The sequence below is a fragment of the Ranitomeya variabilis genome, chromosome 4 (assembly GCF_051348905.1).
Source record: "Ranitomeya variabilis isolate aRanVar5 chromosome 4, aRanVar5.hap1, whole genome shotgun sequence".
NCBI classification, from domain to species: Eukaryota; Metazoa; Chordata; class Amphibia; order Anura; family Dendrobatidae; genus Ranitomeya; species Ranitomeya variabilis.
In genome coordinates, this window is record NC_135235.1 from 771130436 (window position 1) to 771146995 (window position 16560).

The 16560-nt window shown below is 46.7% G+C and overlaps 1 protein-coding gene across 1 annotated transcript in view; it reads left to right on the forward strand.

Moving 5' to 3' along the window:
- Nucleotides 1-16560, forward strand: part of LOC143766949 (uncharacterized) — a 53986-nt gene that overhangs the window by 23911 nt on the left and 13515 nt on the right. Inside the window, exons 6-10 of the mRNA XM_077254965.1 lie at nucleotides 4622-4771; nucleotides 4901-5080; nucleotides 5163-5286; nucleotides 5369-5466; nucleotides 6362-6452. Of these exons, the coding sequence (XP_077111080.1) occupies nucleotides 4622-4771; nucleotides 4901-5080; nucleotides 5163-5286; nucleotides 5369-5466; nucleotides 6362-6452 (643 nt within the window). The remainder of the gene's footprint in view (nucleotides 1-4621; nucleotides 4772-4900; nucleotides 5081-5162; nucleotides 5287-5368; nucleotides 5467-6361; nucleotides 6453-16560) is intronic.

Genomic DNA, 16560 nt, shown 5'->3' on the forward strand with positions numbered 1-16560 from the left:
TCTCATAGTACCGCCATACCCCCACACAGTATAATGTTCCTACAGTACCGCTATACCCCCACACACAGTATAATGTTCTCATAGTAGTACCGCCATACCCCCACACACAGTATAAAGTTCTCACAGTACCACCATACCCCCACACATTATAATCTTCTCACAGTACCGCCATACCCCCACACAGTATAATGTTCGTACACTAGCGACATATCCCCCCCACACAGTATAATCTTCTGATAATACCGCCATACCCCCACACACAGTATAATGTTCCCACAGTACCATCCCACCACACACAGTATAATCTTCTCATAGTACCGCCATACTCCCACACACAGTATAATGTTCCTACAGTACCTTCATTCCACCACACACAGTATAATGTTCTCATAGTACCGCCATGCCCCCACACAGTATAATGTTCCTACAGTACCGCTATACCCCCACACACAGTATAATGTTCTCATAGTACCGCCATACCCCCCACACATTATAATGTTCTCATAGTACCGCCATACCCCCACACACAGTATAATGTTCTCACAGTACCGCTATACCCCCACACACAATATGTTCTCACAGTACCGCCTTACCCCCACACACAGTATAAAGTTCTCACAGTACCATCATACCCCCACACAGTATAATCTTCTCATAGTATCGCCATACCCTCACACAGTATAATGTTCGTACACTACCGCCATATCCCCCACACACAGTATAATGTTCTCATAGTACCGCCATACCCCCACACACAGTATAATCTTCTCACAGTACCTCCATCCCACCACACACAGTATAATGTTCTCATAGTACCGCCATACCCCCACACACAGTATAATGTTCCTACAGTACCTCATCCCACCACACAGTATAATGTTCTCATAGTACCGCCATACCTCCACACACAGTATAAAGTTCCTACAGTACCGCCATACCCCACACACAGTATAATGTTCCTACATTACCGCCATCCCACCACACACAGTCTAATCTTATAGTACCGCTATACCCCCACACACAGTATAATGTTCCTACAGTACCTCCATCCTACCACACACATTATAATCTTCTCATAGTACTGCCATACCCCCACACACAGTATAATGTTCTCATAGTACCCCCATACCCCCACACAGTATAAAGTTCTCACAGTACCTCCATCCCACCACACACACAGTATAATGTTCCCACAGTACCACCATACCCCCACACACAGTATTTTGTTCCCACAATAGTGGCTTCCCACAGACACAGGACAATGTTTCCACGGGACTGGCATCTCCCTCACACAGTGTAATGTCCCCATAGTACTGCCATCCCCCCACTTTCTAATGTTCCCACAGTACTGCCCCCTACATGCACAATATGGTACCATCCACCTCACTGACTACCTCCGACCTCCGACAATTAATAAATACTAATGAACCCAGGATCTATGAGATATTTACCATACAATAGTTGGATAGGCAGGAGTGTATCATCCATAAAGGTAGCCCACTCGGTTGCTATGATGCCTATGAATTGACAGGGCTCGGTGGGGTGTGGTATTGGTCACCCTCTCCTTCCCACCATCACAATTTCAGCGATATCCACATTCCTGTCGGGGTCGTCACGACAATAACCCTCATTCACCAGTCATTCCAAATTAAAGTATGAGCCAAGCATCTGGTACTGAGTAAGAATGAGTCAGACAGGAGCTGGTTCAATCTTAGTTGATGCTCGTGCGTCCACAAGTGTTGGCAGCGATTACAGCAACTGCGTTTATTTCAGAACACACAGTACTATATCGAATGTTAGGGGAAGGCGTGCATTAGGCGGGGTTTAAGCAGTGTATGTCTAGTGTTCAGTCTCCTGATTTGTCCTGACATCTCCTGGCGAATCCTCCTTTCTTCTCATTCCTTAAGTTTCGATTTCAGAAGAAATGATACTTGACTCCTCGGAAACGAAACTAGAGCAAAGGTGAACACTAGCAGCCATTTTAAATACAGTTTCATTAATATCTGCAAGCGAGGGAAAAATCTTATTGTTTCACAGTATAAGATATATATAAAAGTGCAAAAAGTATATAAAGAAATATATTTTCACCTTGACATTCCCATGACGGTGATACTGCTGAATAGATTAGTGAATCAGGGAGTCGAATGCTCCTGATCCACCATTCACCATATACCCATCTTACACATCCTCCTTCCCATAGTCCAGTGCCCATATACCCATCACACATCCTCCTTCCCATAGTCCAGTGCCCATATACCCATCATATATATCCTCCATCCCATAGTCCAGTGCCCATATACCCATCATACATATCCTCCATCCCATAGTCCAGTGCCCATATACCCATCATACCTATCCTCCATCCCATAGTCCAGTGCCCATATACCCATCATACATATCCTCCATCTCATAGTCCAGTGCCCATATACCCATCACGCATCCTCCATCCCATAGTTCAGTGCCCATTTACCCATCATACATATCCTCCATCCCATATTCCAGTGCCCATATACCCATCACACATCCTCCATCCTATAGTCCAGTGCCCATATACCCATCACACATCCTCCATCCCATAGTCCCGTGCCCATATACCCATCACACATCCTCCATCCCATAGTCCAGTGCCCATATACCCATCACACATCCTCCATCCCATAGTCCAGTGCCCATATACCCATCACACATCCTCCATCCCATAGTCCAGTGCCCATATACTCATCATACCTATCCTCCATCCCATAGTCCCGTGCCCATATACCCATCACACATCCTCCATCCCATAGCCCCGTGCCCATATACCATCACACATCCTCCATCCCATAGTCCCGTGCCCATATACCCATCACACAATCTCCATCCCATAGTCCCGTGCCCATATACCCATCACACATCCTCCAACCCATAGCCCCGTGCCCATATACCCATTACACATCCTCCATCCCATAGTCCAGTGCCCATATACCCATCACACATCCTCCATCCCATAGTCCCGTGCCCATACACCCATCATACATCCTCCATCCCATATTCCTGTGCCCATATACCCATCACACATCCTCCATCCCAGTCCCGTGCCCATATACCCATCATACATATCCTCCATCCCATATTCCTGTGCCCATATACCCATCACACATCCTCCATCCCATAGTCCAGTGCCCATATACCCATCACACATCCTCCATCCCATAGTCCCGTGCCCATATACCCATCACACATCCTCCATCCCATATTCCTGTGCCCATATACCCATCACACATCCTCCATCCCATAGTCCCGTGCCCATATACCCATCACACATCCTCCATCCCATAGTCCCGTGCCCATATACCCATCACACATCCTCCATCCCATAGTCCCGTGCCCATATACCCATCACACATCCTCCATCCCATAGTCCAGTGCCCATATACACATCACACATCCTCCATCCCATAGTCCCGTGCCCATATACCCATCACACATCCTCCATCCCATAGTCCTGAGCTGGGTGGCGCTGAGCAGGGAGTTCCTGGAGATGTGCTGTTATGTAACCTGGCAGTGCGGCTCTGTGTGCGGCCGCTGATGATGCGATTTTCTACGCCGGTAACAATAGAGCGCGGCAGTAATAGAGGGGGATTCATTTCTGTCATGTGCTCTCTGCTCCTTTCTGGGGGGCAGACAATGGCTGGAGCTTATGTTCCCAGGGATGCGAGATTTCTCCCACCCGGTCAGTGTCTGCTGAGGTGTTGTGGAGCGGGAAAACTGTTACTCATAGCAACCAATCACAGCTCAGTCTTTATAAACAGCTCTGGTGAATGAAAGATGCTTAGTGATTGGTTGCTATGTGGAATGGGTGTGGCTTGACACACACACATACATACATACACTCAGCTTTATATATATAGTTTTTTTTCTTTACATTGTAGGGCCCAATTCCAGCTGTTGCTGTCGGACCTGTGATTTCTATCTCCTCCACTGTGTACAGGATAATAGAGTATAATAAAGCAGTTATGGACGAGACGTAACTAACATTGTGCAGTGACGCTGCTTTCCATATAGTGATGGATATTTCTTGTTGTTAAAATTATGATGGTTTTCACTTAAACAATTGTTAAACCCCTCTGATAAGTGCGATCATACAACATACAAGCCTCTGATGGCTCCGGTGATGCCCTGTACTACTGTAACGTGATAGCAGATTACAGTGCGGGGAAGACGGGAAACCTTCATATAGACGGCCGGTGGTGATGGAGTCAGTGACCGACTCTGGCCACATATGTCTCTAGAGCCGTAGTAGAAGATGAAGATGTCGTCCTCATCATGAAGTAGTTATTTCTCATGTCGCGTGTAATGAATATCTCCTGCAGTATTAATAATGCCGATTCCAGGGTCGGTAAATGAGACGAGAATTAGCGTTATGGAAGATGAGTCTATGAGAAACGTATTCAGCTGCCGACTCCGAGGAGGAAACTGCTTGTTGTCTGTGGCCTAAATATATAGGATTTATTAGTAGATGTAAAGAGGAAACTAAATACTGTAAAATAATAAATCTCCTCATATGTTTCCCTTATTATCTCCAGTAATTGTATTATTACAGGATTCTTATGGTGTTACATCGGCTCATCTTCTCATTCAGGTCTCTACAATATCGGATCCTCTCAGTGAAGATCTTCTACAAAAGAGAATTTTCCTGATTTATCCCTCAGAGATGGATATGGACAGAGACAAGATGGCGGAGAGGATATTACACCTCACCCTAGAGATCCTCTTCCGGCTTACTGGAGAGGTGAGAGATTCTGATGACGTCACATTACATCATTCTTATCTATGGGAATAACAGATGGACAGAACTGGAGAGGTGAGGACTCTGGAAATGTCTGTAGTGAGATTTATTAATGTGTCTCTCCATTACCAGGATTACACAGTGGTGAAGAAGACCTCTAGTGATCGCTGTCAGGACCCTGTGTCTGAGGGATGGGGAAGACCCCTGAGCCCAATCACGGGGCCTCCACCTCACCCCCTGATCCATGAGGACGTCAATGACCAGAAGATCCTAGAACTCATCTACAAGATGATTGAGCTGCTGACTGGAGAGGTGACACTGCTGGGAATGCTGGGACATTATACAGTAACACTATGAAGGGATCGGGGGATGACGGTATCATTGGATGTGTCAGGTTCCTATAAGGTGTCAGGATGTCGCTGTCTATTTCTCCATGGAGGAGTGGGAGTATTTAGAAGGACACAGAGATCTGTACAAGGACGTCATAATGGAGGTTCCCCAGCCCCTCACATCTCCAGGTAATAGACAGGACTAAATACACACGGCCTAAAATTATCTGTATGTAAAGAATGAATTCACTCCCTTATGTGTTTCCTCCAGATCTATCCAGTAAGAGGACAACACCAGAGAGATGTCCCCGTCCTCTTCTTCCACAGGACTGTAACCAAGAAGATCCCAATGCTCCTCAGGACCATCAGGTAGATGGAGAGAAGGTGTCAGGAGATCTCCCCTATGGGTACCGTCACAATAAGCGACGCTGCAGCGATAGCGACAGCAATGCCGATCGCTGCAGCGTCGCTGTGTGGTCGCTGGAGAGCTGTCACACAGACCGCTCTCCAGCGACCAACGATGCCGAGGTCCCCGGGTAACCAGGGTAAACATCGGGTTGCTAAGCGCAGGGCCGCGCTTAGTAACCCGATGTTTACCCTGGTTACCAGCGTAAAATATAAGTACATACTTACATGCGTCCCCCGGCGTCCGCTTCCTGTAATGACTGAGCGCCGGCAGTAGCAGGGCACAGCGGTGACGTCACCGCTGTGCTGTGCTTTCACTTTCAATTTGCGGCGCTCAGTCAGTGTGGGAAGCGGACGCCGGGGGAAGCATGTGAGTATGTACTGTTTGTTTTTTTTTACATTTTACGCTGGTAACCAGGGTAAACATCGGGTTACTAAGCGCGGCCCTGCGCTTAGTAACCCGATGTTTACCCTGGTTACCAGTGTAAAATATCGCTGGTATCATTGCTTTTGCCGTCAAACACGGCGATACACGGCGACCTAGCGACCAAATAATGTGCAGACCTTCTAGCAGCGACCAGCAATTTCACAGCGGGATTCTGATCGCTGCTGCGTGTCAAATACAGCGATATCGCTACCTAGGACGCTGCAACGTCACAGATCGCTGGCGACGTTGCTTAGTGTGACGGTACCTTATGATGTGTAGACGCCGGTGAAGGTCTTGTGCTCAGTCTTGTTTTATCCACCAGTATTATATGTTTTATACTTGTGTGATGAGAACGGTGGAGATGGCAGGATTAGAGCTGATCATAGATGGGACTTCTCCATCTGTCGGTGACTTTTATAATATTTGTTTCAGGGTGAAGATCTGACCCATATTAATACTACAGAGACATATGTGAGGGGGGATGAGTGGTGTAAAGAGGAGATTCCCACATATGACTACCCAGGTGAGTAGTGACCACTAAATGCAGAGAAGTCACAGATTCTTCTCATCACCGGCTGTGGCTGCTTTATCGGTGGTGTAGTCTGGCCGTATTACCATGATCACCATTTTGCCTTAGACCACAACATTCTCCTTCTATACACTGACCTGAGAGGCTTCCTGATCATCACTGCGCATGACAGGAAGCCTCTCAGGTCTGGAGCCCCAGATGTCATCATGACTACATTGGGTCTCCATGGCAGCGATCGAGACCACGCGTCACACCACTGGGTCTAGGATTCAAAGGCAGAGGAGCTGTCGGCCCATGTAGTGAGGGACCAGCGACCTGTCATAAGCCAATACGAATGCATATGTAATCAGCGCACCACATAAAGCCCCGCCCCAAAGCACCACATAAAGCCCCGCCCCAGAGCACCACATAAAGCCCCGCCCCAGAGCACGAGAATCTCATTAACTGAAAACTACAAATACAGATTAAACAACAACCACAAGACGGATTTCATCACCAGGTATCAGTGTAATCAGTATAACAGCACCGACCTGACAGTGTCTGTAGTCACTGAGCACAATCCTGCTGACAGGTTCCCTATAAGACATCTCCGCTCCGCACTATTATACACAGTTCTCTATAAATGTGTAATATTTCTTCTTGAAACTCATCTGACAATGTATTGGGAGCACTGTTCATGGTCAACTGGCAGCTCAAAAGATCTACACCATGAACATGCTTGGCACTATCTTCTCTGCTCTCCATATCACAAGGATTGCCTTGCTCATCGCCCTTTAACACCATTACATGGATCTGGACTTACACTGGGACCCCTAGGCTTGGACCATGGTGTTACCTGCTATTCTGTGTTATTAGATGGCAAGAAGAATAGTCAGGTAGCTGTGACCGAACCGGAAGGACAGAATACAGAATCAGAAGACACAAGAGTAGTCAGTAAGGCTACGTTCACATTTGCGTTGTGCGCCGCAGCGTCGGCGCCGCAGCGCACAACGCAAACAAAAACGCAGCAAAACGCATGCACAACGCTGCGTTTTGCGCCGCATGCGTCCTTTTTTTCATTGATTTTGGACGCAGCAAAAATGCAACTTGCTGCGTCCTCTGCGCCCGGACGCGGGCGCTGCAGGGACGCATGCGGCGCAAAACGCAAGTGCGACGCATGTCCATGCGCCCCCATGTTAAAGGGGCGCATGACGCATGCGGCGACGCTGCGGCGCCCGACGCTGCGGCGCCGACTGCAAATGTGAACGTAGCCTAAGCAAGTCACAGTCACAACAGGAAACAAATACACAAGCCGCAAGCTGAGCACGGAGGACAGAACCAGAGGAGAACAACGCTGATTCTGGCAGATTCCGGCCATGTGCTTTGAGCTTTAGTAGGGTGTGGTACTTTCCAATTGGCTGAAGTAGGGAGCAGATTACTCCAGCTGGACAGCAGGAACAGATCCCAGATGAGATTGGACACACCATATGCAGAAGCCCTAATATGACTAAATGGCAGAAAATCCAGAAGAGTTGAAATCCCCATAAAGTGATTGCATTTTACAAATTAATTCACTGAGGGTTATAATCTATACATATGTGGTCAAAATTGTTGGTACCCCTCGTTTAACGACAGGAAAACTCACAATGGTCACAGAAATAACTTGAATCTGACAAAAGTAATAATAAATAAAAGATCTATAAAAATGAACAAATGAAAGTCAGACATTGCTGTTCAACCATGCTTCCACAGAAAAAATAAATAAATAAAACTCATGAAATAGGCCTGGACAGAAATGATGGTATCCCTGAAAATAATGTGACAAAAGGGACATGTTAAATCGTGGTGTGTCCACTAACTAGCATCACAGGTGTCAACAATCTTGGAATCAGTGAGTGGCCTGTATATAGGGCTACAGATACTCACTGTCCAAAAAGAGTTATTTCATAAAAATAACAAAGTTTATTGAAAACATATTACAGGAAAATCACCAAACAGTCATGATAAAAACAGCTTATCAATGACAAGGCACATGGAGAGCTTCTGTGTGAAGGACACAAAAACCGTGGCACTGAGAAAAAGCAGACTGGACAAGCAAACAGAGGTCATAAATCTCCACCTCAATAGACTTCAATGCAATAGCAAAAAAGTGCATAGTGCAAATAATGTGCAAACATTATACCAATTATCCGAAAACTAGAGGGCTTAATGTGGGACAACATACATCACTGTAAATAAAGCCATTAGCCAAATATCACTACCCTAGGGAAAAAAGTGACAATCAAACAAAGTCCTGCTTACCCATGTCGCCTGTCAGCATGTGTCCAAGGCAGCTCCTACGCACGTTCATTAGGCAGCCTCCCGAAGAAGCCCACACGAAACGCGCATCAGGGCTGCCCTGGACACACGCTGACAGGCGACATGGGTAAGCAGGACTTTGTTTGAGTGTCGCTTTTTTCCCTAGGGCAGTGATATTTGGCTAATGGGTTTATTTACAGTGATGTATACTCTCCCACATTAAGCCTAAAAAAGTGGGCTGAAATTCTCGGCTTATACTCGAGTATATATGGTAATTCTTTTTGGACATTTACTCTGTGTTTGTGCAGGAATTATCTACTTCTTTATCGCTTCATTGGAGAACACAGGTAACCATGGGTGTATGCTGCTGTCACTAGGAGGCTGACACTACGCAAAAAAAGGAAACTAGCTCCTCCTCCGCCGTATACACCCACCGACAGGCACAAAGTACCTCAGTTTAAGCTTAGTGTCTGAAGGAGGCAGACCTGGATCTGATCCCAGATCCGTCTTTTCCTTTTCAGGTCACCTGTTGTGTTTTATTAATCTTTCTCCGTTGTCTTTCAGGTTTCTTCGTCTTCAGGGTTACAGGGTGTAATGTCTCACCCTGTTTTCCCACACTTATGTGACCGAGAGAGCAGTGTGGTGTCACCCTCATCACCCACTCTCGGACCCGCAGGCAGGACTTTATCCCCTGTCACCTTTACGGGTGTTTCAGGGTGATTACTGGTGGCTCTTCCTTGCCTTTTCCCCTCCTCACCCATCTCCTTGGGTAAGGGGTTGATGCCGTCTTCTGCACCGTCCTGAGATGGTACGGGAAGGAGGATCCCGGATTCCAGTGATCCTCACCCACCCTGAGGGCTCCTGATGTGATCCTCGTCAGTGAAGAGGGATTCGGGACTCGCCTTTTACAGGTATGTCCCTTTCTCTATCCCCGGCAGCTACCCGCCTGCCTCACCGTGTACCCGCCAACGCTGCAGAATATGGCGTCACTGAACGACAACTGCCATCTTCAGCTAGTGCTTCGTTAACGCCCCCCGCATTAAGCACGCGTATTTATCACACGCTTTTCTCCCTGTCAAGGGGCCTCCTCTCCCTGCCCGGTGCACTCCTCTGGTGCCACAGCCAATAGGAAGGACTCCTGACTAGGACCTTCATTAATGCCATTTCCGGTCCTGTCACTGCGGGTGCCGAGGCTTCGCATAATTCCATGTCCTCCATTTATTTAGCCAATGGCTTTGGGCCCCTGATACCGTCAGACGTGGCCAACTTTCATACCGGACTAGGACCTTGGTTAATGCCATTTTCTGGTCCTGTCATTGCGGGCGCCGAGGCTTCGCATAATTACATGTCCTCTGTTAATTTAGCCCCCGTCTTTGGTGCTGTCTCCCGGACTCTGTGTAGCCACACCTGCTTACTGGGCCCCGGCCAATAAGCGGTCGCCCTCCGCTTAGCCACGCCCCCTTGCTGGACTCTCGGCTCATTAGAGCACGCCGTACGCTGAGGCTCCGTCTCCTGGCCTAATAAGAGAGTGTTTTTTCTCTATCCCTCTCTCCTGGGACACGCCCCCCGCAGGGGGGACATAGTGTGTCCCTGCCTGCAAAGTTTGTGAAGATTCGAAACCGTATGAAGAATTGTGCAGTCACCGTTGTCTCCCAAAGGGCACAACAGGCGTCCATTCTGGATCTTAAGAACACTGCAACCTGAGCAGGACAGCGCCGTCTCTGTTATCAGGTAGGACCAGCCCAGGCTGGTTAATTTCTCTCTTCATAAGAGCTTAGCTCTCTCTAGATGTAGCCCTAGTCTATCACTTATGCTCAAGCTCAGGGAGGCCTATTCCTGTCCCTATAATCCGCGACGCCTGTGCCATCTGTAAAACAGAAGTGGCATTCAGAGAAACCCTCCAACGCCCTGGACAAGAGCACATTCCCTCCATCCGGAGTGGGCTGTTGCCGTGTCAGTCGGACTCAGATCTGACTAAAGTCCCACAGTCCCAGGTCCAGGTCCTGGAACGACATCTACATTCGTATTCTGCCACCAGTGCTCCGAACACCTCTCACGGTGATTCGCACGCACCTGACCGCGACCTTCACAGGGACAAATTGGGTATAAAGCAAAGGAACCTGCGGTTCCCTATACTTTCTCCTGGATGCACTCCTCATCCCATACCCCTCCTCAGAGGTCGGCTTTTGGGTCAGATATGGATTCCCTGTCTGTCTGAGTTCGGTACGGACCAGACCTGGAAGATGCAAGATATGCTCAATAGCCTCATCTTGGCAGATTACAAAAATTCTGAACCTAAGGGAGGATGAGGCACCTGCTCAGGAACACTCCGTTACTTTCAAATGAGTAAAATGTCCTTCCCAGAGTTTTCCCTAATCACAGGGAAGTTGTCATAATTATGTCTAAACACTGGGAACATCCTGAAAAGCGCTTCCTGGGTAGGAAGACGCAACACAATAAATGGGCAGAATCCCTAATGTGGATCTGCCGGCTTCTCGCCTGTCTTCCAAGAAAGCCTTGTCTTTACTGATCAGTGCATCGCTTAAGGATTCTTCAGACAGACAGATTGAATCCTTGGCTAAGTCAGCCAGATCTGGCAGATAAGATTGCCATGCCGGCATATCTCTCGTGATCGCTCCGTTTTGATGCGGCTGGTTCATCCACCACGGCTACCAGCAACATCATTGCTATACGCCGCACTCTCTGGCTTCACTGGCTTTGCTTTCCAAGGCTGTAGACCTTTTGGATCCGAGCTGGGTCAAATAGTTTTGGATGCCACCGGCGGGAAAAGCACCTCGCCTTCCCGTTCCAAGTTTAAATGTCCTTTTTAATAGGAAAAGGTTGATTCATTCTCAAGAGATATAGCCGCTACGGCTGCCAGCAACATCGTTGCTATATCCCGCATTCTCTGGCCTCACTGGCTTTGCCTTCTAAAGTTCTAGTCCTTTTGGAACCAGGCTGGAACAAATAATTTCGGATGCCACCGTTGGGAAAAGCACCTTGCTTTCCCGGTCCAAGTCTAAATGTCCTTTTAATAGGAAAGGTTGCTTCAATCTCGAGAGAGATAGCGACTTTCGGCTACAAAATCGACCTTTTTTCTTCTCCAGGAAGAAGTTTCCTTCTGTTTTCCCCCACCAAGACATACATAGCAGGCTCCAGGAGTTCTTGAGGCTGTCCTTTACCCTATCTTTTCAGGACAAAGTCACATCGTTCAGTAATTACTTCTATGGACTTGGGAGAATTTCTTCACATCCTTTTGACCTAGCCTCTGCTCCCAGACTATTGACGTCATGGCAGCGGTCAGGGATATCCTTCTCTCCAAGGTTTTTTTTTTCCTATTTCCAGCCGTCCCGCCAACACTGCAACCAGAGTCTTCAGTTTACTCTAGGTATCCTGGTCCATCTCAGCTAGATTATAAACAGAGAGAAGTTCTCCCTCACCTTTGCTCAGAACCGGGGTATTCTAGTTATAAGGTTCGACACGACCCAAGCCCGTGTCTTCTTTCCAAAGGAGAAGGTTTTCATTACTGTGCCAGGGGTTCCGTACTCTAAAGCTACCAGTTTCTCTCTGATACGGTCCTGCATATGAGTTCTAGGGGAAAGGGATTGTCGCCACGGAAGCCATTCCTTTTGCCCAGTTCCATACCCATCCTCTTCAGTTGGCCCTCTGGTCATCTCCCCGGATGATCCCGTGCTTCTACCTCTCAAGGTGAGGCAGTCCCTCACCTGGTGACACTGACGGCATCAATCCTATGAAGGAAGTCCTTCCTTCTCTCTGGTGGCAGGTCTTTGCCACCAACGCCAGTCTCCTCATTTTTTCTTTGTCACACAGCGCAGGGCCACTGGAATGTCAATCTCCTGGAGATCAGGGCAATTTTCTTTGCTCTTTACCACTGGCATTCTCCCTTTCCGAGACAGCCAGTCTGGACAACACCACGGCCGAGGCTTACATCAATCATCAAGGCGGAACTCACAGCAAATATGCTGAAAGGGGCTCTTTGGACGTCATCCTCATGGCATCTCGGATAAACCACGAGGTTCCTTGGTTCGTAGCCAGGTCCCGGGACCAGCTACCCATCTTATTTAGATGCCCTAGTAATATCGTGGTCACAATTCCAACTGCCTTATACTTTTCCGTCTCTCCCCTTGTCTCAAGAGTCATGAAAAGGATAAAGGAAAAAGGGGTCCTGAGAGTCGTGAAAAGGATAAAGGAAGAAGGGATCCCTATATTCCTGATAGCTTCGGACTGGCCAAGAAGGGCCCAGTGAACATGTTCAGGGATGTCCCCTGGAAGCTTCCAGGCCGTCCAGATCATCTCTCTCTCAAGGTTCCCTCTTCCTCCAGAGTTCATAGTCTCTGGGTTTAACAGCATGGCCGTTGAGGCCATAGTCCTGAGGGAGGCTGTTTTTTTCCCATCTGGTCATTCAGACCATGATTGGGGCCAAGAAACCAGCATCCTGGTGTATCTACTACAAATACTGAAAGGCCTTCTTCTAGTGGAGTATGGACTGGGGTTTGGTCCCTATGTCCTATTCTTGTCTTTTACGCGCTGCAGCGCGCCACTGTTGAGTCCGTTCAAGGCATCACATTTTTTCTCTTCTCTGGGACAGTTGTCTTCTTAGTTAAATTATGTCCATCAGGAGAGTTTCCGAGTTAGCGGCATTTTCCTGCCGTTCCCCGCCCCTGATTCTATATCAGGACAAGGTAGTTCTCAGGCCTGTTCCTCCCTTTCTACCCGAGGTGGTATTTTCATTTCTCATTGATGAAGTTTGTGTCCTTCCTTCTGTGTCTCTCCGGTCCATCCCCTGGAGACGTCCCTCTACAGGCTGGATCCCGTCACAGCTCTCCGAGTCTACTTTCAAGGGCTGCTCCCTTTTGCCACTCTGATGCCCTGTTCGTCATCTCTGAAAGTTACTTTAACCCCTTAGTGACGGAGCCAAATTTTTAAAATCTGACCAGTGTCACTTTATGTGGTAATAACTCTGGAACACTTCAACAAATCTCAGTGATTTTGAGATTGTTTTTCGTGACACATTGTACTTTACAATAATGGTAAATTTAGGTCGATGTGTTTTGTGTTTATTTATAAATAACATCAGAAATTTGAGAAAAATGTAAAAAAATTAGCAATTTTCAAACTTTGAATGATTATCCCTTTAATCCAGATAGTCATACCACAGGAAAATATTAATAAATAACATTTCCCACATGTCTGCTTTACATCAGCACCATTTGTAAAATGTTATTTTATTTTCTTAGCATTTTAGGAGGTTTAAAAATGTAGCAGCAATTTTTCATTTTTTCAAGGAAGTTTACAAAATTTATTTTTTAAGGGACCTAGCCAGGTTTGAAGTGCCTTTAGGGGTCCTATATAATGGGAAGCCCCCAAAAGTTAAACCATTTTAAAAACAGCACCCCCTGACATATTGAAAACTGCTGTCAGGTAGTTTATTAACCCTTCAGGTGCTTTTCAGGAATTAATGCAAAGTGGCATGACATAAATGAAAATGTGAATTTTTACCACCTAAATGCCGTTAACTTCTCAACAGATTATTATAGCCGTCAGACTCTAAGGCCGCTATTTGGTCGTGAATTGCCATGGCAAACATCAGGACCACAAAATCATGAACTGAGGGCACCAATTGGGATAAAGCGGAAGCCCCTATACTCTGTTAATTATTTATGATGATGTAGTCACTATTGACAGCAGAATCTAAGGGGTTAAATAGATATGGATGGTGCAAACACTAATCGTGGCTGATGCAGCAAGTTGTTAGCTATAGTGTACAGCCGACAGCTGCTGGCTTGTCACCTGTATGGGGAGGCTATTCTCTTATATCTCAGGTCAGTTAAAAGACGTATTGGCTGTCATTAAGGGGTTAATGGGCTCCTAGCTTCTAATTTCACTATTGATGTGAGGCATTCTGCGTTCAGGACAAACAGCCTCTTCCGGCGGTGCAGGCTCACTCCGCTCTGCGGGGGGGGCCTCCTAGGTTTTTTTGTCACCAGGTTTTGGCTTCCAGATTGTAAGACCGCAACCTGGTCATCTTTTTCCTCTTTTGCGAGTTTTTTTGTGGGGTTCATACCCATGCCTCGTCTGATGCAGGCCTGGGAAGGAAGGTGCTGCAGTCGGCTGTTTTCCACCGACCAACCTGAGCCCATTTATTCCTTGGATCTTCCTGTTTCCCACCCTAGGGACTGCTTTGGGACGTCCCATGGTTACCTGTGTCCCCCAATGAAGCGATAAAGAAAGAGGGATTTTTGGTACTTACCGTAAAATCGTTCTTGGAGCCTTCATTGGGGGACACAGCAGCCTCCCTAGCTGTTCGTACCATTATTTGGTCTATGTGCTTTTGTTGTTGGATTGGTACATATGTTGAGCTTTTAGTTGCTTCTCCTACTGCTTTAACACAAACTGAGGTACTTTGTGCCTGTTGGTGGGTGTATACTGCGGAGGAGGAGCTAGTTTCCTTTTTTTGCATAGTGTCAGCCTCCTAGCGACAGCAGTATACACCCCTGGTTACCTGTATTCCCCAATGAAGGCTCCAAGAAAGATTTTATGGTAAGAACCAAAAATCCCTCTTTTGGAGTGTCCTTGATCATATTGATCTAGTCCCTTGATAAGGTATGTAATCGGACCTGTTTAATTAGTATGTATCAGTGGTTTTTGTTCTCAGATAATCATTGTGCTCTCTGGTGACATGGACCAAGGGAAGCGAAGGAAAGACTTGTCTCCGGAGATTAGTAAGAAAATTAAAGACAGGCATGTTAAAGGTAAAAGTTATAAGACCATCTCCAAGCAGCTTGATGTTCCTGTGATTACAGATGCACATATCACTCAGAAATTTAATATCCCTGGGACTGTAGCCAACCTCCCTGAACGTCGCCGCAGGAGGAAAATTGATGGCAAATCAAAGACGGATAATACGAATGGTAACAAAAGAGCCCAGAAATACTTCTAAACCGATTAAAGGTGAACTTCAAGCTCAAGGAACATTAGTGTCAGATCACACCATCTGTCGTTATGAGTCAAAGTGGACTTCATGGGAGACAACATTGTTGAAAAAAAATCTTAAAAAAGCCAGACTGGAATTTGCCAAACTACATGTTGACCAGCCCCAAAGCTTCTGGGAGAATGTCCTATGGACAGGTGAGACAAAAATGACCTTTTTGACAAGGCACATCAGCTCGATGTTAGCAGATGGAAAAATGAAGCATATCAAGAAAAGAACACAGTCCCTACTGTGAAACATGGAGGAGGCTCTGTTTTGTTCTGGGGCTGTTTTGCTGCATCTGGCACAGCGTGTCTAGAATCTGTCCAGGGTACAATGAAATCTCAAGACTATCAAGGGATTCTAGAGAGAAATGTGCTGCCCAGTGTCAGAAAGCTTGGTCTCAGTCGCATGTCATGGGTCTTGCAACAGGATAATGACCCAAAACACACAGCTAAAAGAACCCAAGAATGACTAAGAGGAAAACACTGGACTATTCTGAAGTGGCCTTCTATGAGCCCTTACCTAAATCCTATTGAGCATCTTTGAAAAGAGCAGAAACAAGCCGTCTGGAAAAGGCAACCTTCAGAAACGAGACAACTGGAGTAGTTTGCTCCTGAGGAGTTGGCCAAAATACCTGTTGAGGGGTGCAGAAGTCTCATTGACAGTTACAGGAATCGTTTGATTGCAGTGATTGCCTCAAAAGGTTGTGCAGCAAAATATTAAGTTAAGGATTCCATCATTTCTGTCGAGGCCTATTTCATGAGTTTTATTTTTTTAATTCTGTGTAAGTATGGTGGAAAAATAATGTCTGACTTTCATTTGTTCATTTTC